The sequence below is a fragment of the Oncorhynchus tshawytscha genome, linkage group LG12, assembly GCF_018296145.1.
Source record: "Oncorhynchus tshawytscha isolate Ot180627B linkage group LG12, Otsh_v2.0, whole genome shotgun sequence".
Lineage (NCBI taxonomy): Eukaryota > Metazoa > Chordata > Actinopteri > Salmoniformes > Salmonidae > Oncorhynchus > Oncorhynchus tshawytscha.
Window position 1 is genome coordinate 64,701,707 of NC_056440.1, and position 25,974 is coordinate 64,727,680.

Sequence of the window (25,974 nt, forward strand, 5' to 3'; positions counted from 1 at the left end):
TTAGTAAGTAGTTGTTCATACTAAAAAGAGGGTCTCTAGAGGTCGACCGATTATGATTTTTCAACGCCGATACTGATTATTGGAGGACAAAAAAAGCCGATACCGATTAAAATCGGTCGATTGAAAAACATTTTTTTTGTAATAATGACAATTACAAACAGAGAAGTAAAAGTGCAATATGTGCCATGTAAAAGAGCTAAAAGAGTTTTTTTCTTGCAGGTTTGAGTCACAATATGTAAACCATTTCCTGTGTCCACAACCTTAATACAAAGGTGCAAGGTCTATCATAAAGCCAATATGGGCCAGTAATGCCTCAGAAAACACATCCCTGTAGCTCTAATCGGAGGTGATCATGGAGGCAGGCAGCAGGGCAAATTCCTTCGTTTCACTTTGCAAATTACGGTTTTTGGCGCACAGTAAGTCAGAGAGCATTTACGACAGCTCCGACGCCAATAACCAGAAACAGTATCCCTCAGTAAGGAGAAAGACACACTGCTTACTCAAGTCTGCAACCAAGCACACTTTTTTTTATTCCAGCTCAATGCAGCAAAATAAATCCAAGGTTCATGGATCAAATGAGACATTAGTCCCCAGGGAAACAAAGCACTAGTACAACCTCTGGAGGTACAGTTTAGGTTGTCAAACTTTATGTACCCGGGATGTGCATCTTCCACTTTCAAGATGATTCGATACATATCTAGATACATGGGTTGCGATACAATACAGGAACGATTATAGTTTGAAACGAGTCGATGCTATTCGGTTTGATACATTCATTTTCCATTGTAAATAAAAGAGCCTGGCCTCCCTGAGCTGGATCTGTCTGAGCTAACTTCTGTGTGTGTGCGTGTGTGTGTGTGTGTGTGTGTGTGTGTGTACAAAGGATGTAAAGTGCATTCGGAAAGCATTCAGACACCTTGACCTTTTCCACATTTTGTTCGTTACATTACAGCATTATTCTAAAATGTATTAAACAAAATAAAAATTCCTCATCTACAAACACCACCGCATAATGACAAAGTGAAAACAGGTTTTTATAAATGTTTGCGCATTTATAAAAATAAAAAACAGAAATACCTTGACATACAGTACCAGTCAAAAGTTTGGACACAGCTACTCACTTTATTTTTACTATTTTCTACATTGTAGAATAATAGAAGACATCAACACTATGAAATAAAATTAAAAACTTAAACAAATCAACATATTCTATATTTGAGATTCTTCAAAGTAGCCACCCTTTGCATTGATGCCAGCTTTGCACACTCTTGGCATTCTCTCAAACAGCTTCATGAGGTAGTCACCTGGAATGAATTTCAATTAACAGGTGTGCCTTGTTAAAAGTTCATTTGTGAGGCCTCCCGGGTGGCGCAGTGGTCTAATCGTTCCTGTGCCACCTGAGACTCTGGGTTCGAGCCCAGGCTCTGTTGCAGCCGGTCGCGACCGGGAGGCCCATGGGGCGGCGCACAAATGGCCTAGCATCGTCCCGGTTAGGGAGGGTTTGGCCGGCAGGGATATCTTTGTCTCATCGCTCACTAGCAACTCCTGTGGCGGGCCGGGGGCAGTGCACACACCAGGTCGCTAGGTGTACGGGGTTTCCTCCGACACATTGGTGTGGCTGGCTTCCGGGTTGGATGCGCGCTGTGTTAAGAAGCAGTGCGGCTTGGTTGGGTTGCGTTTCAGAGGATGCAGGCCTCTCGACCTTGCCTCTCCCGAGTCCGTGTGGGAGTTGTAGCGATGAGACAAGACAGTAACAACTAACAATTGGATAACATGAAATTGGGGAGAAAAAAGTTCATTTGTGGAATTTTTTTGCTTAATGCGTTTGAGCCAAGTTGTGTTGTGACAAGGTAGGAGTGTTTGACAAAAACAAGTCCATATTATGGCAAGAACAGCTCAAATAAGCAAAGAGAAATGACAGTCCATTACTTTAAGACATGGAGGTCAGTCAACATGGAAAATTCCAAGAACTTTGAAAGTTTCTTCAAGTGCAGTCGCAAAAACCATCAAGTGCCATGATGAAACTGACTCATGAGGACCGCCACAGGAAAAGGAAGACCCAGAATTACCTCTGCTGCAGAGGAGAAGTTCATTAGAGTTAACTGTACCTCTGATTGCAGCCCAAATAAATGATTCAGAGTTCAAGTAACAGACATCTCAACATTAACTGTTAAGAGGAGACTGCATGAATTGGGCCTTCATGGTTGAATTGCTGCAAAGAAACCAGTAAAGGGCACCAATAAGAGGAGACTTGCTTGGACCAAGAAACATGAGCGATGGACATTAGACGGGCGGAGATGTGGTCTGATGTGTCCAAATTTGAGTTTTTGGTTCCAATCGCCGTGTCTTTGTGAGATGCAGAGTAGGTGACTGGATGATCTCTGCATGTGTGGTGAAGCATGGAGGAGGTGGGGTGATGGTTTGGGGCTGCTTTGCTGGTGACACTGTCTGCACTGTCTGCACACACTATTTTGATTTCAAGGCACACTTAACCAGCATGGCTACCACAGCATTCTGCAGCAATACGCCATCCCATCTGGTTTGCGCTTAGTCGCACTATCATTTGTTTTTCAACAGGACAATGACCCAACATCTCTCCAGGCTGTGTAAGGGCTATTTGACCAAGGAGAGTGATGGAGTGCTACATCAGATGACCTGGCCTCCACAATCAGCCGACGTCAACTAAATTGAGATGGTTTGGGGTGAGTTGGGCAGCAGCGAAGGAAAATCAGCCAACAAGTGCTCAGCATATGTGGGAACTCATTCAAGACTGTTGGAAAAGCCCAGGCTCTGTCGCAGCCGGCCGCGACCGGGAGGTCCATGGGGCGACGCACAAATTGGCCCAGCGTCGTCCAGGTTAGGGAGGGTTTGGCCGGCAGGAATATCCTTGCACACTAGCGGCAGGGATATCCTTGCGCACTAGCGACTACTGTGGCGGGCCGGGAGCAGTGCACGCTGACCAGGTGTACGGCAGGTCGCCAGGTGTACGGTGTTTCCTCCGACGCATTGATGCGGCTGGCTTCCGGGTTGGATGTGCATTGTGTCAAGAAGCAGTGCGGCAAGGTTGGGTTGAGTTTCGGAGGACGCATGGCTATCGACCTTCGCATCTCCCGAGTCCGTACGGGAGTTGCAGCGATGAGACAAGACTAACTACTACCAATTGGATACCATGAAATTGGGGAGAAAAAGGGGGTAAAAAAAACTGTTGGAAAAGCATTCCAGGTGAAGCTGGTTGAGAGAATACCAAGAGTGTGCAAAGCTGTAATCAAGGCAAAGGGTGGCTACTTCGAAGAAAATCAAATATATTTGATTCCATGTGTGAGTGGAATGAGTGGTACTGGAAGTATTCAGACCTTTTACCATGACTCTTGAAATTGAGCTCAGGTGCATCCTGTTTCCATTGATCAAACTTGAGACGTTTCTTCAACTTGATTGGAGTCCACCGTTGGTAAATTCAATTGATTGGATATCATTTGGAAAGACACACACCTGTCTATATAAAAGGTCCACAGTTGACAGTGCATATCAGAGCAAAAACTAAGCCATGAGGTTGAAGGAATTGTCCGTAGAGTCTCGAGACAGGATTGTGTAGAGGCACAGATCTGGGGAAGGGTACCAAAAATATTGCACCATTGAAGGTCCCCAAGAGCACAGTGGCCTCCATCCTTCTTACATGGAAGTTTGCTACCACAAAGTCCCTTACTAGAGCTGGGCGCCCTGCCAAACTGAGCAATCGGGGGAGAAGCGCCTTGGTCAGTGAGATAACAAAGAACCCGATGGTCACTCTGACAGAGCTCCATAGTTCTTCTGAAAGGTTCTCCATCTCCAGAGGGACAACCATCTCTGCAACATTCCACCAATCAGGCCTTTATGGTCGAGTGGCCAGACGGAAGCCACTCCTCAGTAAAAGGCATAACAGCCCGCTTGGAGTTTGCCAAAAGGCACCTAAAGGACTCTCAGACCATGAGATACAAGATTATCTGGTCTGATGAATAACTCTTTGGCCTGAATGCCAAGTGTCACGTCTGGAGGTAACCTGGCACCATCCCTACAGTGAAGCATGGTGGTGGCAGAAACTTGCTGTGGGGATGTTTTTCAGCAGCAGGTACTGGGAGACTAGTCAGGATAAGATGAATGGAGCAAAGTACACAGAGATCCTTGATGAAAACCTGCTCCCGAAGGTTTACCTTCCAACTGGACAACGACCCTAAGAACACAGCAAAGACAAGGCAGGATTTTTTTTAACCTTTATTTAACTAGGCAAGTCAGTTAAGAACAAATTCTTATTTTCAATGACGGCCTAGGAACAGTTGGTTAACTGCATTGTTCAGGGGCAGAACAGCAGATTATTACCTTGTCAGCTCAGGGATTCAATCTTGCAACCTTCCGGTTACTCATCCAACGCTCTAACCACTAGGTTACCTGCCGAATGAGTCGGGACAAATCTCAGAATGTCAAAGCTCAGACTTGAACCCGATCAAACATCACCAGAGAGACCTGAAAATAGCTGTGCATCGACGCTCCCCATCCAACCTGACAGAGCTTGAAAGGATTTGCAGAGAAGAACTGGAGAAACTCCCCAAATACAGGTGCGCCAAGCATACAGTGTCATAGACTTGAGGCTGTAACCACTGTCAAAAGGTGCTTCATCAAAAGTACTGAGTAAAGGTTCTGAAAACGTGTGTGTGTGTGTGTGTGTGTGTGTATATATATATATGTATATATATATATATATAAATATAATCACAAAGTTGAGAATGACACAAATATTAATTTTCAAAGTCTGCTGCCTCAGTTTGTATGATGGCAATAATTAATATACTCGAGAATGTTATGAAGAGTGATCAGATGAATTGCAATTAATTGCAAATTCCCTCTTTGCCATGCAAAGGAACTGAATCCCCCAAAAACATTTCCACTGCATTTCAGCCCTGCCACAAAAGGACCAGCTGACATCATGTCAGTGATTCACTCGTTAACACAGGTGTGAGTGTTGACGAGGACAAGGCTGGAGATCACTCTGTCATGCTGATTGAGTTTGAATAACAGACTGGAAGCTTCAAAAGGAGGGTGGTGCTTGGAATCATTGTTCTTCCTCAGTCAGGATGTGGCCCAGAAGTTAATTGACAGCATGCCAGGGCGGATTGCAGAGGTCTTGAAAAAGAAGGGTCAACACTACAAATATTGACTCTTTGCATCAACTTCATGTAATTGTCAATAGAAGCATTTGACACTTGAAATGCTTGTAATTATACTTCAGTATTCCATAGTAACATCTGACAAAAATATCTTAAGTCACTGAAGCAGCAAACTTTGTGGAAATTAATATTTGTGTCATTCGCAAAACTTTTGGCCACGACTGTGTGTGTGTGTGTGATATATATATATATATAAACCTGTTTATGCTTTGTCATTACTGGGTATTGTGTGTAGATTGATGGGGGGGGGGGCAATTTAATCCATTTTAGAATAAGGCTGTATGTAATACAACAAAATGTCGAAAAAGTGAAAGGGTCTGAATCATTTCTGAATGCACTGTATATGTCTATGGTGTCTGTAGGCACCTGAGCTGAGCCATAAGGGATACTGGGCATCTACCACCACCCTTTCATTTCAGGGGAGAAATGTTTGCTTTTTGATCTGAAAACCACCGTCACCAACTAATTAATTGGTTATTTTTGCAGATTAATTATTACAGAGAATCAGACAAATTATGCTACCCTCTGCCTATGGGCTACTAAGCTTATTCAAGCCTTTCTCAAAATACAACACTGGCCCTTCAAGACAACAAAAAAAAGCTCTTTGCCTGACTTGCTTTTCAAATATGTCTAGAAATGTACACATTTGTGCTCTTGTAAGAAGCAATTACTCACCTATTGCTGACTACGTAGTATCTATAACTGTGCTAATAACTCACTAACTAGCAAAGGTTATGAAGAAAATGTGCACACGGGGCTAGACGCAGCTCTTGCTTTGATCTCAAAACAAGCTCAATTACTCACGACCACAGATGTAAACAGTCCAGTTCAAAGCAAATGGCACAGATCAATATATAGCAATGGTCTATTTGCATATTGGCCTACTGCAGCTCTGATTGGTTATGCCGCACTGGTCTGTGTAGAGTTTGGGCTGAGTCGTGCACAATAGAATCTACTCCGATGCCTTCAACAACATTTCTTGCATAGTTTTTTTGGTATGTTGCATTGATTCGATCACAATTGCCACAGTAAAGGGAAACGCTGACAGTGTTAACTAACAGGGAAAACTCTAGAATGTTGAGTGAAGTTCAAGCTTGTGCTTCTCTCCTTGGGCTGATATTTATTCTGCACTCTGCGCTGGCAGTCCCAGTGAGCTGCGCTGCAGTAGCCCGTCCACAGTTTAGAGGGAACATTGGTCATAGCCAATGAATATATAGCACAAGTTTGGATTTCACCTCACCCCAGTCTCATAATCTAATGTTTTAGACCGTTTGGGAGTTGACAGACTCGGAGTGAGCTTCTCGGGACGTCTTTGTCCTATAGCGACTCCTGTGGCGGGCCAGGCGCATGCACGCTGACACAGTCGCCAGTTGTACAGTGTTTCCTCCAACACATCAGTGTGGCTGGCTTCCGGGTTAGGCGAGCAGTGTGTCAAGAAGCAGTGTGTCAAGAAGCAGTGCAGGGTCGTATAGCTCTCAACCTTCACCTGTCCCGAGTGAGTAAGGGACTTGCAGCGATGGGACAAGACTAACTACCAATTGGAGATCACAAAAAAAGTTATGAGAAAAGGGGGTAAAAAAGTACACAAAAAAACTCTAAATAATGATATCTAATGTAAGCTCCGGTCAGCATATAGCCTACCTATAACCAGATGAGAGTTGTGTCTCCAGGGGTAGCTTAGCCTACTTTATTCTGGTAAAACATTCTCCTCAACATTGCATTTGATAACCTAGCAAATTACATTGGTTGTCACTCAACTAGTAAAGCTTAATATTGCGCAAGTAATTTACAAACATTTGAATGCTGAAGGTGAGAAAGCCAGGCATAAAATGATGAAGACTAGCATTGTCATATAGCCAATCAAAGGAAAGAGAAGGAAATATAGGCTACGTTTCTTTAAAACAGATAAAATGCAAGATAGTTAAAGTAGTGTCCGTTGTAAAAAATAATTAATACGTTTAGACTATAGCCTAAAACCCATGCATCCGACGAGGGGGTGGGGGTATATTCTGACAGGAATTCTCAGCTCTTTCTGGCCTACATTCCTCTCTGGCGTTATGTATAAAATATTGAAATAGGTAATAGCAAATAGGAATAGGCAAATTACTCAGAATGTCACTTGTGTGCTGCCCTGCTGTGCTCTACCAGACTGTTCAATACTGTGGGGCGACAGTCAAATCGGCTTAACCATCGTCTGTCACATCACGATGAAGTCACCCTCAACGCGTTGCTGTCAATCACTGTCAATAGACGATGCTATCGTAATATCGTCCAACTCTAGTGGAGTTCTTTCATAAAATATCACTGCCTACTTATCCAAGTGACCACAGTTTTGGGGCGCCGATTTCCGATTATTTTTTTTTTAAACATTTTTTTATACCTTTTATTTAACTAGGCAAGTCAGTTAATAAGAACACATTCTTATTTCCAATGACTGCCTAGGAACTGTAGGTTAACTGCCTTGTTCAGGGGCAGAACGACAGATTTTCACCTTGTCAGCTCAGGGGATCCAATTTTGCAACCGCACAGTTAACTAGTCCAACGCTCTAACCATTGCACTCCACGAGTAGCCTGCCTGTTACGCAAATGCAGTAGAAGCCAAGGTAAATTGCTAGCTAGCATTAAACTTATCTTATAAAAAAACAAGCAATCATAATCACTAGTTATAACTACTGATCCAGTTTAGCAGGCAATATTAACCAGGTGAAATTGTGTCATTTCTCTTGCATTCATTGCACGCAGAGTCAGGGTATATGCAACCGTTTGGGCTGCCTGGCTCATTGCGAACTAATTTGCCCGAATTTTACGTAGTTATGATATACATTGAAGGTTGTGCAATGTAACAAGTATATTTAGACTTGGGATGCCAGTCGTTAGATAAAATACAGAACGGTTCCGTATTTCACTGAAATAATAAACGTTTTGTTTTCGAAATGATAGTTTCCGGATTCGATCATATTAATGACCAAAGGCTCGTATTTCTGTGTGTTATTATGTTATAATTAAGTCTGATTTGATAGAGTGACTGAGCAGCAGCAGGCCCGTAATCATTCATTCAAACAGCACTTTCCTGCGTTTTGCCAGCAGCTCTTCGCAAGCACAGCGCTGTACAGCACAGCGCTGACTTCAAGCCTATCAGCCTAATTAATGGCTGGTGTAACCAATGTGAAATGGTTAGCTAGTTAGCTGGGAGTGCGCTAATACTGTTTCAAACGTCACTAGCTTTTAGATTTGGAGTAGTTATTCCCCTTGTGCTGCAAGGGCTGCGGCTTTTGTGGAGCGATGTGTAACGATGCTTCGAGTGTGGCTGTTGTCGATGTGTTCCTGGTTCGAGCCCAGGTATGGGCGAGGAGGGGCACGGAAGCTATACTGTTACACTGGAAATACTATAGTGCCTATAAGAACATCCAATAGTCAAAGGTTTATGAAATACAAATGGTAGAGAGAGAAATAGTCCTATAAATACTATATTAATTAACTACAACCTAAAACCTCTTACCTTGGAATATTGAAGTCTCATGTTAAAAGGAACCACCAACTTTCATATGTTCTCATGTTCTGAGCAAGGAACTTAAACATTAGCTTTTTTTTTACATGGAACACATTTTTACATGGCACATTACTTTCTTCTCCAACACTTCGTTTTTGCATTATTTAAACCAAATTGAACATGTTTCATTATTTATTTGAGGCTAAATGGATTTTATTGATGTTTTATATTAAGTTAAAATAAGTGTTAATTCAGTATTGTTGTAATTGTCATTAATCCAAATAAAAATATATATATATATATTTAAAATGATTTTTTTTTCTTCTCCCCTTTTTTTTATTTTTTAAATCGGCCGATTAATCGGTAGCGGCTTTTTTGGCCCTCAAATAATCGGTATCGGTGTTGAAAAATCATAATCGGTTGGACTCTAACAACAACCTGAATATAGTGGGTTAATGTTAGCTAGGTAAGTGCTTTTTAAGGTCTCCAAGGAATGTAAACTACGGATCTGAAGAGTGTGTGCTTTTCTAGGTTGAAAATACATGAAATGAAGCCTGGACAATATGTGGATTGTCCTGTTGGCTTTGTGTCTTTTCTGACCAATGAGTCTTTTCCCAATCTTCCTACAAGGAGGGAGACTCCCATTAGTAAAATATCACTGGAGTAAAAATAGCCTAAACTAACTAGCTCATGCCATGGACTGGCTGGGCTGCTCTCTCAACAGATGACAACTAGTATCAACATGATTTTTTAGGAGTCACTGATTTTGGAACAGGAACCACAATGAAGTAGGGAAGTGATCATGACTTCTGTGTGGATCCCTGGTTGGACGAGCAAGGTGGAGAAAAAGCAGCTGCTGTCTGTCTACTCAGCCCACCGTCTACGATCATGCTTCACAAAAGAAGGGCAAAGCAATTAAGTGAAATGCATCCTCAGAGAGACATGTTCTTATTTGCGAGAGTGTATCAACTCAAAAACTAATTTCCGGTTTTCTAGTAGAGTAGAGAATGCAACTCCAGTCCCCCCCGTTCCAAACAGCCCTGGATGTACATAATCCCACACCTCAGTAACACATGAGAAGAGGATGGGAAAATAAACCTCACTATGGATGGACAGAGATACTTTTATTCTCTGTCCCTACTAGAGGCGTATTCAATTACCCGTGGCTGCAACAGACACATCCTCTTATCAGGGAGGTCCATCACTCTCGCAGTCCATTCATCACTATCCATCCCAGTCAGAACGGGTTTTTGTGAGGATGGCGGTCTGAATCCATCTAGGCTCCGGCAATGCCAGGAACATTTTGTTCCTACGGCACAAAAGTTGCTTGTCAGTTGAGTGACATTGGGGCCACTATTTACCTATTCATGTGGCTGCCTCTAGTGAGCGGATTCAGCTGGACTGGGTGGTTGTCTCCCTCTCACACATGAGCCTGGAAAGATGTCACTGCACTCGGGATGTGTCTTTACTCCCTTACGGGTGGTCTATACATTCCTTCATCATTCTTCAAATGCAGGCCATACTTTGGGATCAGTATAAACATCCTCTTTCTTGTTTGCTCTTCTTCAGTAGGTTCCTCTTTCAACCAAGCCCAATCAAAATGAATGTTCCAACTGTAGGCCAAGTAATTTTATTACAAAAGTACAGCATAAAAATTGTTATAGCTGTATAATAGTGGATGGAATATTTCAAAACTAGCTATGTAGGAGAACTGTAGAACATCTTGGGTTGGAATTATAGCAGACCAGAGCATGGGTCTGGTTTGGGAACCTCAGTTCGGGGCCCCACTTTTGAGCCCTCCCCCAAAAAATACAGCAATACCAAGTAATAGACCTCCCCTATCCCCAACCCATCTTGTAGGAACGTTGGATAAAACCATTTTGGGATAAAACAGGAAGTTAGGATTTCTATTCGCATTCTGCCGGTGTCAAACAAAAGAAGATATCCTTCAGGTTGCAAATTCCATGAGACTAAATAAATCACAGCAGCTCCTGACTAATGCAAACCTTACAGCAGAAAATCATGACACCAAAACTGCTCCCGGTGCAAACCACGCACGTCACGAACTACAATTCCAAAGGCTGGATGTGTCACATCAACAGGATGTTACAGTGCGACTCAATGAAACTCCAGTTTGTGGTTTAAATATCTACAACACACAGCCCCCCCCGCCCCCTTGCATATATTTAAAAACCGTCGTATGTGCATCAGAAATTCTACATCTACCGATAGTCTGCAGACTGCTTCAAATCTCAGATATCAATGGCTAGCTGCCTAGTTAGTCTATGCTAACCAGCTAGCATTATAAACACTGACGGCCTGGATAATCCCAAGCATTTGAAGCTCAATTTAGCATTCGTGTTCCAAGCGTTACATTCAAAAACTCACCGGTTTTGTCCTGATCTAATCCCACGACAATCAAATAATCAGCCAATCTCGCCATGTTTGCTGCTTTTTCCGAAATCTACCAACACAATTCAGCATTTTTCTTTCTTCAAAAGCACAGCCATGTTTGACAGAAGGAGTGATATTGCGCCTGCGTCTAGGAGTAGCGACATGCATGGGCGTGGGCGCTTGGTTTCCAAATAGAAACTGTGGCTGCAAACGGGGTCACACCCTGCCACACCGCTAGTTGGCCCGCACGGAAAACCATCTGATGACCACTAGAATCCCTTTAGCATGCACATTCAAAAAGTTACCTACCATTATCGAGAAAAAAAAAAGTGTGTGGGGGGGGACTACAAAATAAAATAAATAAAAATAAGTTACCCAAATATTTTTAAGCCCATTCGAGAGTAGAGAGACAAAATAGAGGAGTAACTAGGCTAGATGCGAAAAAATAGTAGTCTCATTTTCTTTGCAAGAATGTGGGTTATAATATAATAAACTAAATTAAAAGTATTGCAGATTGTGGCATACAGTGTTTCTTAAAAATATATTGAATTAATTGTATAGGATATTTAGTATGCTAGAAGTACTAAACAGAGAGTGCTGGTGGAAAAATCAGTGTCAATAGCATGATTATTATTTTCCATAATCACAATGCTCCGTCAAACTTAAACATCCCCCCCCCTCTCTCTCTCTCTCTCTCTCTCTCTCTCTCTCTCAGACACACGCGCACGCACACTTTTTAATGTCTATGGCGCACACACACACACAAACACACACACCGGGGGGTGTTTGGTTCACTCACACACGACTTGGGGGCAAGGGCAGGCAAAATATGAAAAAAGAGCGCACAGCTCCACTCACTTCTGGAATGCTGTGGACAGTGAGTGACCTTTCCTGCCAATAAATAGGGGAGGGAGACGCTGCGGGGTGGAAAACACCGGTGCGCGGGAATTCTTCTCTTGCGCTGTTTTTGCCAACATCTCAACGACTTGGACTGAACATATTCCACAACGTCATGGTCCCTAGCATACGAGGGAAATTTGAGAGAGAATCTCTTCATTAACAAGTAGCCTATTGTTAAGTTAATTTTGATGATTCCTCTCCGCCAACTATTATGCTTATGCTATCAGCTGCTTCTCTCCTGTAAGGTGTTATCATATCTGTCATGACAGGGTCTTCACTTCAACACCAGACATGTAGCCTAGTTATATTTTGCACAATAGCATAATATTTCTGAATATAAATTATTTGACAATAAACCAATATGTCTGCCGCTCAGTCTGCAGTTGAAATAATAAATCATGACTTTTGTCATCTACTCTACAGAATTTGGTATCTGAGTTGTTGAATTGTGTTGTTGTTGAAATTGTTCCACATCAATGGGGTTCAAGGGAGCAGAATGAAATAATGAATGACTATACAGGTGAAAACCCCAGGAAGCTTCCAGGTCTATCAAATCACCATGACAACTTTGTGGAACATTTCCATAACATATCAATATCTTGGTATGTGTTCATCTATTCCTGTATATACCTTAGAAGACATAGCTTCCTAGCATACGTTCCTTCCCACCTTACCTGTTACATTAGCATTCCACAGCTGTGACTGAACAAATATCAGTCATGTCTTTGACACCTGTCTTACGAGAAGCTAACAAATGATTGCTCCATATAAGGAGCCACTGTACAATGATACTGTCATGGTTGTATAATCTTCTTCTCTCCATATTAGGAGATTTAAATGACTTGAGTACTTGGGGAATACTTGTATGGTGGAGGTAATTATCATTGCAAAATGGTTACAAAATGTTTGCTGGTTTACAACACGTGTTTCACATTTATGTATTTACAGTAACACAAGGGACACCAGGTAAGCAAGGAAGCCGTAAGAATTATGAATAGAATGCTGCGTAGGAGAGATTTAGGTGACTTTCTGACTGAATTACTGCACGTGATCTAGATACAGCTATGTTCCATTCAGCACATACAAGCTTCTTTATCAGTTGTTTGAGAGACATTCTGAGCACTGAGAAAGCATTTCACATGGTGTTCCCAAAATACGTATGTTTTTGCTATTAAAGACATCACACATTGAAAGCCACAAATTGTGATTATCTGACCACATCAAGGCTTACATGTTTTTCAGAGTGTTCTTGAGACTTAAGACCAAGTCTTGGGGACCACACAAGCGAATTTCAATGCACTGTTCCCTGTTCCCAGTCCCAGACATACCCTGACCAGACACCAGCTTTGGGTCAGCTGTGTGGTCGATTGGAATGAAAAACTAAAATTGTTGCACCCTGTGCTAATCCTGATGGCGTCTTGTGCATATATCTGTCCCCAGGGGCCTGTAATCAACATCTGCCTTAAGACCCTCGCTGACATTGTTTTGACCCCGCTGCATATCTTGCTTTATTTCACTGCCCATACTTTGAAATATGTCTCACCATTCTTCGGAATGGTTTAATTTAGCTAAGCACATATGAAAAGTAATGTACTTTTATTATGGTCAAAGGGCTAAAGGGGTTCAGTGCAATCATTGTACTTTGGTTTGAGATGAAGTCATAAAGTCAGTGATTGTGAGGAGCAGATATCAGTAACACAGGGATCTGAGTCACGGAGGCAGACAGACTTGCTGGCTCTTGTGACTCAACCTATTATCCCATTTAATTTCTGTATGAGCATGTAGAAGTCATCCTAATTGTTTTTAAAATACCATGTTATTTGGAGATTATGTAAAGCCAACAGATATAATCTTAGGAAAAAGAACCCTCTTGATTTATTTGATATAATTACTAAATTCCTCTAAACATTTGTCCAAAAAATATGAAAATAAATCACACATTTTTGCAGTCAAATATTTGCCCTAATGTTTAAACAAACGCAGACATGGAGAATGTAGTGGTTATAATTTGACACACTTACTATTAATGAATAACTGCTTCGTGTTCTTTTGTTATCTCATGTCAAACCTACTAACCAACTTTACCTCAAGCTGACTAAACTTGTAATCAGATATTGCCTTGAGAGGGCATTGTGTCAACATTGATGAAATTGTATATGACAAAAATGTGCCGGAATGCAGGTGGACAAAAGTTAATAACCCCTTGACCTCAAAGTTCAGTTATGTCCAAAATGTCAGAGGACAAAATTATTTTGTTTAGAATGTTCCCTGCCTCCTCCCCAAATACCAAAGGAATGAGTACTTACAACCTTCTCTGTTCGGAGTGTGAATCATTATTTCTTAATGTGTTTGTGAAGACATAACAAACAAATGTTTAAAAAAAATATATATATATCTGTATATAAAAATAAATATATATATATATATATATATATATGCAATCTTTATGAATACATTTGATAAAAAGAAGGTAGGTAAAAATGTGAATTTCACATCACAAATAAAGATTCTGTCAATGAAAAGCAGAGATAACAACAACAACATTCCTTAACAAGTATTACAGTAAATCACTCTCATATGACCCAAATATTTATTGAATTACTTCTGGTTTATTTCAACTTTATTATTCTCCTAGGTTTGCTATGTTGTTGTATTATCCCACTGATAAAGCAGGCTTCCAGCAGTGCTGGGCTGTGTGAGGTGGAGTGGGGGGACTGGGATGAGAGTCTGTGTGTGTCAGTCAGTGAGCCCCTCCCACCTCCACTATAAAGGCTCATCGTCTGGTGTGTACAGACTATTAGCACAGTGTCACAGCTGCCTTTCAGCACCAACAGCAACTTCAAGAAGCCTTTGGAATACTCTCTCCACATTGACTCTACTATAACTTCTTTATCACCCAAGTGAATTATTGAAGGATTTCAGGTATGTACTTTCAATTGAAGCAAATATTGACTGTTGCTCTGTTTGCTACAGATGGCTTTATCAGGAGCTCAAGTGCGTTAGACAAGGACAGGTTATCAATCTTATTATATAAGGAGTGCTGGTCTTCTTGTGCATGACTGTGGGGGGTTGTGGACATCAGGCAGAAATACCAAATAAGTCTTATCTCTCTCTATCTAACCTTAAGTTTACCGGTTCTTTTTGGGCTATGGATTTAATTGACTGAATGGGATTGACTTTGCTCAGGGGAGCTTAAAGCTTACTCTATTTGAGGAAACCCAGTCTTCTATAGACTGTGTCCTGCTTTTCACTGGTCAGGGCCTGCAACTTGGTTGTAAGTTTACTTAAGAGAACAAAATGTGACCTTAGTGTGACATTTTAAATAAATGAATGATAAGTGCAAATAACTTGGCTTTTGGACTCTTGTGTAAGCAATAGCAAGAGGTTGATGGGGTGGGGGGCTCACTTGGAATGATAGGAGGTAACTAAGTAAGTTATCGTTAATAAGTAAATAACTAACAAGTGTTTTTCCACTTTCCCCACAGGTGCCAGTCAAAATGAAACTGATCCTGCAATCTTTCCTCTACGGCTGTTTGCTGGCCACCATTGCACAGAGCGTGGCTGGATTCAAACTTGAAATTAGCCCAGAGCTCAAAAAGAGGTGAGCTAATTGATGAGCTATTTGTCAAGATTAGTCTGCTACAATGTATGGTGACCATGATATCAACACTTACTGTTGTGTACTTTGTGGACTTCTTTGAACAGTTTTTAATGAGTTGGATTTCTTCTTTCCCAGGTTAAGCATATGGATGCAGAGCAGATCGAGACAAGATCTAAACACTTTTTCTGCAGAGAGGATAGCAGAGTCTGTACAGTTTGTCAGCCCAGAAGACGTCAGGAACAACCTGATTCCTCATTCCAGGTAAAAGCCCATACCATACATTTACATAACTCAATGTGCATGGTGCTATTTCGTTATCCTTGTGAAATCAAGATTTCAAATGGAATTAAGAGATTAATCACCATTGTCAAACAAGGCTCATTAAAGTAAGCAAGCTGCGGAGGGGATCTCTGAGCCAAGTTGTGTCTTCTCAGGAATGCTGCGCATTAATTAATGGTCCTCTCCCTCCTCTCTCTTCCAGCACTGACATCAGCATCCGAACCAAGAGGTCCAAAATTTCAGTGAACCAGGCCTGGAGACCGGGCTGCTCTCTGGGCACCTGCACTGTGCACGACCTGGCCCACCGCATCCACCAGCTCAACAACAAACTAAAGATTGGTAGTGCACCCATCGACAAGATCAGCCCACAAGGCTACGGCCGGAGGCGTCGTTCCCTCCCTGAGCGCAGGGCCACACTGAGGCTGGAGGGGGGCAGGCTGAGGCCTGTGTGGGGCAATGCAAACTCACATGTTCACAAGCTGGAGGAGCTGCTCAGACGGACATGAGCTGGACTTGTACGGGGGAGGAACAGGGGAAGAGAGCAGCAGCCGAGGCTTAGTGTCTCTGCCCTGTTCTAAAATTCTCCAAATGCCTCAGACTTTTGCCAAAAGTTCTCCAGTGCATTTTTTCCAGACGCGAGTACTGAGCGATAGCTGCAGCGGCTCTGGAAGCTGGACTCAGCAGAGGCATTGGCGATGCAGAGCGCCAAAACAACAGCTGGTCTACAGGCACTGGATGGCACCGTGAAGAGAGAGAAGGAGAGATGCTGAGGATGGTGCTATCTCTGCCCAGCTGTGGGAGAGGAGCAAGGTCAATACAGCGGTACAGACTCAGAGAAGAGTCCACTGCGTAAATACTGGGACTCTATAAACCTGTTATGCAGATCCTGAACTTTGAGTTTTACCCTGTGGATTACAGGAGCCAATTTCACCAAACCCTCTATACTCATCTGCACTTTTCAGTCCCAGCCTTCTCAGTCAGACATCTACGTGGACCTAAAATACATCCAAAGACATCTGGTCCATGCCAAACCGGAAGATAAGACATAAGGAGATGGATTTATAATACAGAGCTATGAAGCTGAAGTTTTTTGGACACTGTACGAGGGAAATGCCTTAGAGATTGTATGAAATATCTGTGCCAGTCCACAATGGATTGAACTATACTTGAATATGTTTTGTATAAACACGTGCAATCTATGTATGTATATTTTATTTGGCAATTTGTATATAAGATATTTCAGATATCATTATTTAAATATTATATAGGTTAGATTAGATTCAACTACTTATGGAGATAGAACTATTTTTGTACAGGAAGAAAATATAAGGGCATTGTGACTATTTGTTGTTTCCACTATTGTTTGCATCATGGATGTTATATGTTTCAAACTGTGGTAATAGGATAAATGGTTTTTTATAGCTATGGTATAATATATTTGTAAATGTGGTCTATTTTATTTGTGTCGAAGCAATTAACATTGTCATACAATAAACATTTTGCATATAAAAGTTGACTCTGTCCAGACTTTTTATTTTCCACAGGAAATTACTGTTGTAAATTGAAAGTGGCATTCTATTGTCTGGCCAGTTCCAGTGAAACACGCAACACCTGGTCTGGGTTAAGTGATTTCAGGGTCTCATTAAATCCACCCCCCTTCCACTCTCCCTGTGACCCCCTAGAGGGCAGACGGGAGTGCCAGGCGCATTCCTGCATAGTACAGTGCATATTTGCTGGCTCGCTCCACACCGCAGCGTGGCCCTTGAGCCATTATGGGAGGCTGAGAGACCCAGCGCCATCTGCACACAATGGTAGAGGGTCTGGACATCAGGATGCAGCGCTATGAGGGGGACGGGGGGAACTGGGACGGGGGGCCTGTGTAACATTCCTGAGAGGCACGCAGAGAGCATCGTAAAAACAGCCCTAGCGAAGCGTGTTCATGAGCTGTGAGGACAGACAGACATACAGACAGACAGACAGACGGACGGACGGACAGACGGACGGACGGACCAGACAGACAGACAGACAGACAGACAGACAGACAGACAGACAGACAGACAGACAGACAGACAGACAGACAGACAGACAGACAGACAGACAGACAGACAGACAGACAGACAGACAGACAGACAGACAGACAGACAGACAGACAGACCACATCTGACTGGACAGGACAGAGATGCTGCTGACTTCTCCCTCCATCCTTTGGGAATGTGAACCTTAGAGTATCTAATTGCTGTACATGTACTTCTCAGAAACTGAAAATTCCATTCATTCATATAAGATACCAACATCACTACCTTGCCAAGAGGTTGACGCATTGTCATGTTCATTGTCATGAGTTGTTTGCATGGAGTAGCCTAGGCTACAGCAAATCCAAGCTCCCTGGTTCACAGTCTATTATGATCAATAGGTAGGGAACATAAAGCTAAGGGCTTGATCATTTAACCTAGGCTCCAGGTTCCTCTGCCTGCATCTGGTATGGATTATTAATGTGGCTTTGACACGACTTTCCATGCTAGAACACTCCTAACCACAAAAGTTTGTCATTGCTATTAATCAACCACAGGAAGGTTACATTCACTCCATGGATGTTTGAAATATCAAAGCCTGTAAAAGATATGTCTGTTTATTAAATGTGCCCATCAATTATCAAGTAATTATTAATGCCAGTTAACAAAATTCTATTTGTTCGCATTAAACTTTACTCTTCCACAGGCAAATTCAAAACTCAACTTTGAATAACATTTAAGGGTTTCCAACAACTGTCTGTGGTATACACTACCTATTTTGGTTTGCTTACTGACCAAATCTATTGAACATGTTGCTGCACAGGCAAGTGAAGTGTATACCAGAACTCTATTTGATTGGTATGCCAGATACAATTTGGATGAATGTATGGTTCAAGAAGAGGCCATTGCACTTCCTTCCTGTCTTAGTCAAAACATGGCCATTAGTAACTCCACTGGACCAGAGAGAGGTTATGGATTGTCTTGGGTCATTGTAAAAGTCAAGGATAGGAGCCAATGGAATTGCAATGCAGATGATTATTATCTGATTGTATAAGAAGGCATGCGCTACAAGACAGCTTGCCAGAGACATGTGTAATTACATTGTTTTGGCTCTAATGCCATCTAGTGACTTAAAATGTCACCAGCTTGACAAAGTGATTGCTTTGGCCACCTAAACTATTTTAAAAAAGCACAATTTGGTGGTATTAACGGAAAATACATATGTCACCTGTTTAATCTCCAGAAATGTTTTTTGAAATCACTAAAGAGTAGAGAAACATCTGGGCCTGTTCCAGTTGGACCACATCAGTGCTGAAATCTAGACAGGCAACATTGAGGAAAAGTAGCCGTCTATTTATTTTTAGTTATTTAACCATTATTTAACTAAGCAAGTCAGTTACGAACATATTCTTATTTACAGTGACAGCCTAGGAACAGGGGGTTAACTGCCTTGTTCAGGGGCAGAACAATATATTTTTTATACCTTGTCAGCACGGGGATTCAATCCACCAACCTGGCCCAACACTCTAACCACTAGGTTACCTGCCGTAAGGTGACATATGAGCTAAATGATGAGTATACTCAGGTAAATGTCTGCCTGTTTGGACACCTCATCATCAATACTCCTTCCTTCAGGGGACAACTGGACAGTTGGAGACATTGCAATCCTATAAACCTGGGGGCCATGCATCTCAAGTTCATTGCTTTCCTTCACGTAAGGAATGGAATTTTTAAGTATGAGAACCGAAAAGCAGTGGAAATATGCAGAGGGGCTAAAACATGCAATGGACCTTTCCATCTTCAAAGCCTCTGACAGTAATAATTAGAGTTGAAGAGTGAGAATCTCTTTGATTTTGAACAGGGTGATCTGGCTACAAATATCACAGGATAGACGGTGCAGCAGACCTTATATGAGGCATTATGTATACAGGTCAAGAGTGATCAATAAAAATGTGAGAGTTGTCAAATACTAATCAATTACATTTTTATTGTGAAGGGATTTTAACAAATTCCACCATGGGTCACCAAGGAGGCCCTGCTAGCCTAAAGTTCAAAGCTTTTCCTGGAACTATGCAGACAGAACAAACACAATACTATGACTTCTGGCCAAGTGAGACAACAAACTACCTAAAATCTACCCAACCCCAAAAGTTGCAAGCTATATCAACAGTTTCCAGGAAAATAATCCAGAAAAAAGTAGGAACTAAGACATGTGGCCAAGTAGAAGTTCAGCTTATGTAAAACCATCAAGCCCAGACAGTTTTCAATAAAGGCAAAGCCAAGAAGTGACCCATCACACAGTAAGATGGCACAGTACTAATGCCTTAGGGCTGTTATTAATCAGATAACTGTACTGTCCATCAGAAAGGAATAACACATGTCTCATACTGTACTGTAGAACATAGAATATACATGACAATAAGCACATGTTCATATTAGCTCACACTTCGGATTTATTTCAACAGTATTAGGCCTTAGGCTCCGCTCTATCCATAGACGTAGGTAAATGACGCTACGGTACTACGCTCTTCTTTCTTGGTGATTCTGCCACCTGGTGGTCGGTACAGTATCTGACGCTTGCCATACTCTGCTCTACAGTCAGTTGAATGAATGCTTGCAAAGGAAAATTGTTAATTGTTCAGTTAAAAATCTGAGAAGAAAATGAAATAGATAGATTTGCTTTACCACAAGGACACAAGGAGTCATCCAGTGGTGTGATAGCGTCTACAAACTGACTAGTGCAGGTCTCCAATCAGTCAAAACTAATAACTCCCCCAGGCCCTAGATGCTTGATAAGAGCCCATGGATTTGTAAGAGATGTGATTCTTGTGTTCCTCTTAGACGGTTATCACAAAGTCACAAGAGGGCCATTCTTTCCATCACAATGTCATCGAAGATACTGATTCTCAACCACTAAATGTCATTAGATATCAATGCATAATTGAATAATCCAAATGAATGTAATCAATTTGTCAGCTCAGCATGGCATGTGTGATAAAACCACAGTCTGAAGCTGTCAGGGAAGCCAAACATCAGTATTCAATAAGATCACATACCAACGCTGTTTATGGACGCAGCCAGATCACTTCCACAGTCATATCAGTGGGACGCCATCTCCTTTCCTATGCTTCACATGGAGACATGATGCAGTTTTCCATTCTGGTTATGGAGAAAGTGAAGCCCTCTGGCCAACTGTGACATGCTGTTCTCTACACCAGACGGACAGCTATAGAAGCCCAGGGCAGATTCATACAGTAAAACCCATATCATTCTGTCCTGCTGTCTGTCAGTCATTCAGGAGCAGCAGACCGATGGCTCTGTGAGTGAATCTTCTCCAGCCAACTCTAAAAATTCCCTGATAACTGGAGCAGGTTAGGATTAGTGTTGTAATCCAGCACAGTGCCAGGCTAAATCAAGCACCATGGGGCCTGTGGCGGAAAAGGGCACAGTGGCAAAGCTGGATCTCCTCCTAGGCCCTGTGGAGGGTCACACCACTGTCTCATGCTAGCTAATACACTCTCTGATCATCTATGACATACATGTGGTAAGATGCATATGTGTGTTAAAGATTACCTCAGAGTGGGGATATTATCCAAAAACATCTATAATTCATGAGGTTGTAGTTAGAGTTACAGGAAGGTTGACATATTGGCAACATCAGTGGTTAGATGAAGCAGATGCTAAGCTACAGGACCGTTTTGCTAGCACAGACTGGAATATGTTCCTGGATTCTTCCGATGGCATTGAGAAGTACACCACATCACTCACTGGCTTCATCAATAAGTGCATCGATGATGTCATCCCCACAGTGACTGTATGTACATACCCCAACCAGAAGCCATGGATTACAGGCAACATCAGCACTGAGCTAAAGGGTAGAGCTGCCGCTTTCAAGAAGCGGGAAGCTTATAAGAAATCACACTATGCCCTCCAACGAATCATCAAACAGGCAAAGCGTCAATACAGGACTAAGATCGAATCGTACTACACCGGCCCCGACGCTCATCGGATGTTGCAGGGCTTGCAAACTATTAGAGACTACAAAGGGAAGCGCAGCCGAGAGCTGCCCAGTGACACAAGCCTACCAGACAAGCTAAATTACTTCTGTGCTCGCTTCAAGGCAAGTAACACTGAAACATGCATGAGAGCAACAGCTGTTCTGGACGAGTGTGTGATCACGTCCTCTGCAGCCGATGTGAGTAAGACCTTTAAACAGGTCAACATTCACAAGGCCCGATGGATTACCAGGACGTGTACTCCGCGCATGCGCTGACCAACTGGCAAGTGTCTTCACTGACATTTTCTGAGTCTGTAATACCAACATGTTTCAAGCAGACCACCATAGTCCCTATGTCTAAATGACTACCGACCTGTAGCCATGAAGTGCTTTGAAAGGCTGGTCATGGCTCACATCAACACCATTATGTCAGAAACCCTAGACCCACTCCAATTTGCATACAGATCCACAGATGATGCAATCTCTATTGCACTCCACACTGCCCGTTCCCACCTGGACAAAAGGAACACCTATATGAGAATGCTATTCTTTGACTACAGCTCAGCGTTCAACACCATAGTGCCCACAAAGCTCATCACTAAGCTAAGGACCGTGGGACTAAACACCTCCCTCTGCAACTGGATCCTGGACTTCCTGATGGGTCTCCCCCAGGAGATAAGGGTAGGTAACAACACATCTGCCACGCTGTTGCTCAACACGGGGGCCACTCAGGGGTGCGTGCTCGGTCCCCTCCTGTACTCCCTGTTCACTCATGACTGCACGGCCAGGCACGACTCCAACACCATAATTAAATTTGCCGATGACACAATAGTGATAGGTCTGATCACCGACGATCACAGCCTATAGGGAGGAGGTCTGAGACCTGACCGTGTGGTGCCAGGACAACAACCTCTCCCTCAAAGTGATCAAGACAAAGGAGATGACTGTGGACTACAGGAAAAGGAGGACTGAGCACACCCCCATTCTCATCGACAGGGCTGCAGTGGAGCAGGTTGAGAGCTTCAAGTTCCTTGGCGTCCACATCACCAACAAACTAACATGGTCCAAGCACACCAAGACAGTCGTGAAGAGGGCATGACAAAACTTATTCCCCCTCAGGAGACTGAAAAGATTTGGCATGGGACCTCAGATCCTCAAAAGGTTCTACAGCTGCATCATCGAGAGCATCCAGATGGATTGCATCACTGCCTGGTATGGAAACTTCTCGGCCTACAAGGCACTACAGTACATCACTGGGGCCAAGCTTCCTGCCATCCAGGACCTCTATACCAGGCACTGTCAGAGGAAGGCCCTAAAAATTGACTCCAGCCACCCTAGTCATAGACTGTTCTCTCTGCTACCGCACGGCAAGCGGTACCGGAGCGCCAAGTCTAGGTCCAAGAGGCTTCTAAACAGCTTCTACCCCCAAGCCATACGACTCCTGAACGGCTAACAAATGGCTACCCAGACTATTTGCACAATATGGTCTTTGCAAAATGTCAGCACCTCTTTTTCAGTTTGTCTCAGACCGAAGAGGGAACTGCTAAACTGAGGGGCAGCAGTAGAATATACAGAGAGGGACGGTGAGAGGACAACAATGGTAGTGTAACCTGTGTGAGTTATGACCAACTCATACTCATTTGCATTCTGGGTAAGTAGTAAGAATGAACACTTTACTTTATGTCATTTTCTATGCAGCGGCAGTGAAAGAGTTAAGGATGGTGTCTTGTGCACTGGAGGGCGATGAGTGAGTTATCTCCTTACCACCACAGGAGCAGATAATGACTGTGGGTTTTCTCTCAGGGAACTTCCAGAGTTCATATAGTCTGCCTGACTGCAGAAGGTACGGAGGCACGGAGACAGAGAGGTGAGTGAACAGCTATGGTCTAAAGATGTTATTGTATCTCACGAAGACTCAAATGATGGATCATTGACATGTGATGGTGATATGCTACATATTGAATGTGCATTGTCTTTCTTACATAGTCTTACTGATTCAGCAGCTTGCTGTCTTCTCCAGTTTCTCTGTCTAAGATCGTATCAAAGTGATAAATTACTTTCATGTTTATGAGCATCAATCTGTCAACGCTATGAGACTAATGTAAATGCATTAAGGGCCCATCCAATTGTGTCTGAGGAACACTCTGGGTGAAGTTGCGTTGCGCTCGTGCATGACTGCACCATTTTGTTTTTCTCTCCCAGCCCCAAACACTGTGAGGAAGATGAGGAGAGGAGACACCCCTCTGCTAAAGCAGCAGTCAAGCCCCTGTTTGGCAAAGGGTAAGCTTGCTCCCGACCTTCCTCCCCCTCATTCCTTTTCTCTCCCTCTCTCAGGCTTATTCATTCACTCAATCTCTCACATGCTCTCTCACTCATACATGTAGACCCTCAGTCATGCAGACATCAGCCCTATAGATAAAACAACACCACTCCAACCAGTGCTCATAAAGGTTGACCTACTGTACTGTACTCTCTTAAAATATCTTTAGCCAGGGTGATAAGTGTCTTTCTCATACACAGACTGACAGAGATGTAGTTTACCTTCTCTTATAGAGGTGTCTTTGACAGAAGGTACAGTCATTCAGGACTGGACCCCCACCAGAGACAGCAGGCTGGTGTCTGAGAGAGCCCAGAGAGGACATGATAAAAACAGTGTGTGACAGCTGTGTCTGAGGCAAGAGAATTACTAATGGCTGGAGTGATCTCTGAACGTTCCTGCACAGGGACAGGGGGCGCTACAGTAAATGATCCAACACTGACAGGAAGATAGCAGGGATACAATGACCAGACCACTAGGAAACAACCCATCCAGGAGAAGCTCAAATTCCTTTTTGCCCCAATGTGCTAACATCATTGTATCAAAATGCAATTTGCAGACTCACAGGAGCTTCCTGGGACGTACAGAGGCTTAGAACAACATATTAACAACTGATCATGGCTCAGTTCTCTCTCATTCTCTCTGTCTCTCAGTCCCCACATCCCGCTATCATAAGTACATCAGTGCGGAGTGGGAACCATTGAGATCAGACTGTGTCTGTGCCTACATTCATCTCCTCTAATGCTCTCTATGGAGCTGCAGCAGAAATCCCCTCAGTCACATGATCTAATGCTCCCAAAACCAGATGTGCAGATCAATAATAGGAAGTCAGCTCCAATGCAGAACAACATTATTTCTCCATGTAATGAAGCGCTGAATCTGAATGAAATATAGAGCAAGCTGAATGACATTGTTGCTGTCCAAAGATAAATCATTCTGCTGTGAGGCATTTCGAGAGTCAACCTCAACAGGCCAGGTAAAAATACACATGGATTGTTAATATTGCGACCTGCAGGTTGGTGTGTGTGTGTGTGTGTGTGTGTGTGTGTGTGTGTGTGTGTGTGTGTGTGTGTGTGTGTGTTGTGTGTGTGTGTGTGTGTGTGTGTGTTGTTTAAGCAGAGGGGGCTGGACAGGCAGCTGGGATGTGAGTTGTAGTCATGTGGGGTTAATCAGAGCTGCAGCAGTTGTCCATTGGGGGAACAACAGGACCTTATCGACAACACTGAGTTTAATCTGCCCTACATCTCTCTTTCTGGAGGTCTACTAGGAAACGCTGAACAACACCAGTACCAGGTATAACATGGAGTCCTATGTCATGTGTTTGCCGCATACACTACAAGCTATGTGAGTGTCTCTGTCAAAGCCAGTGGCAGATAGGATCAGCCTGGACTGAAATCACACAGATCAGGGTAGAGGGTCCTATAAGGTTTCAAATTGGCAGCTTTGAGCATGATCATGAAGGACAGTGTGTGCACGGGTAAACATGGGTTTGTGGGTCACTGTTGTGTCATCACCTATTCTAATGTGTGCGGTAGTCTGATCCTTTACTGAGGATTATTACCCATCATCTGACTGACATGATGCCAGAGAACTACAGCAGGATTATTCATTCTAACACTATGCACCTAAACCAAGGTCAGTAAGAGCTGAGATCATGTGTGCGGGTGGGTCTGTCGAGGCTCTGAGGCAAAGCAGTGATGCATGGCTGCGCAGCGGCAGTCCTCTCAATCAGGGCTGCCTGGGTAATGTTTACAATAAATGCAACAGCTGCATAGCTTGCTATCTG

The 25,974-nt window shown here is 42.9% G+C and overlaps 2 protein-coding genes across 2 annotated transcripts in view; one reads left to right on the forward strand and one right to left on the reverse strand.

Annotated features, from left to right (window-relative positions):
• The window catches only part of LOC112263665 (myotubularin-related protein 13-like), a 143,130-nt gene extending 131,898 nt beyond the window's left edge, over window positions 1-11,232 (reverse strand). Inside the window, exon 1 of the mRNA XM_042330916.1 lies at window positions 11,077-11,232. Within this exon, the coding sequence (XP_042186850.1) occupies window positions 11,077-11,131 (55 nt within the window). The 5' untranslated portion in view covers window positions 11,132-11,232. The remainder of the gene's footprint in view (window positions 1-11,076) is intronic.
• A 3,539-nt stretch (window positions 11,233-14,771) lies between these two features.
• On the forward strand, window positions 14,772-17,376 carry LOC112263666 (pro-adrenomedullin). Its single transcript, XM_024440156.2, has 4 exons — window positions 14,772-14,904; window positions 15,468-15,583; window positions 15,719-15,844; window positions 16,065-17,376. Exons 2-4 carry the CDS (start codon window positions 15,480-15,482, stop codon window positions 16,366-16,368), a joined length of 534 nt encoding a protein of 177 aa, XP_024295924.1. The 5' UTR covers window positions 14,772-14,904; window positions 15,468-15,479; the 3' UTR covers window positions 16,369-17,376.
• Window positions 17,377-25,974: the final 8,598 nt, after the last annotated feature.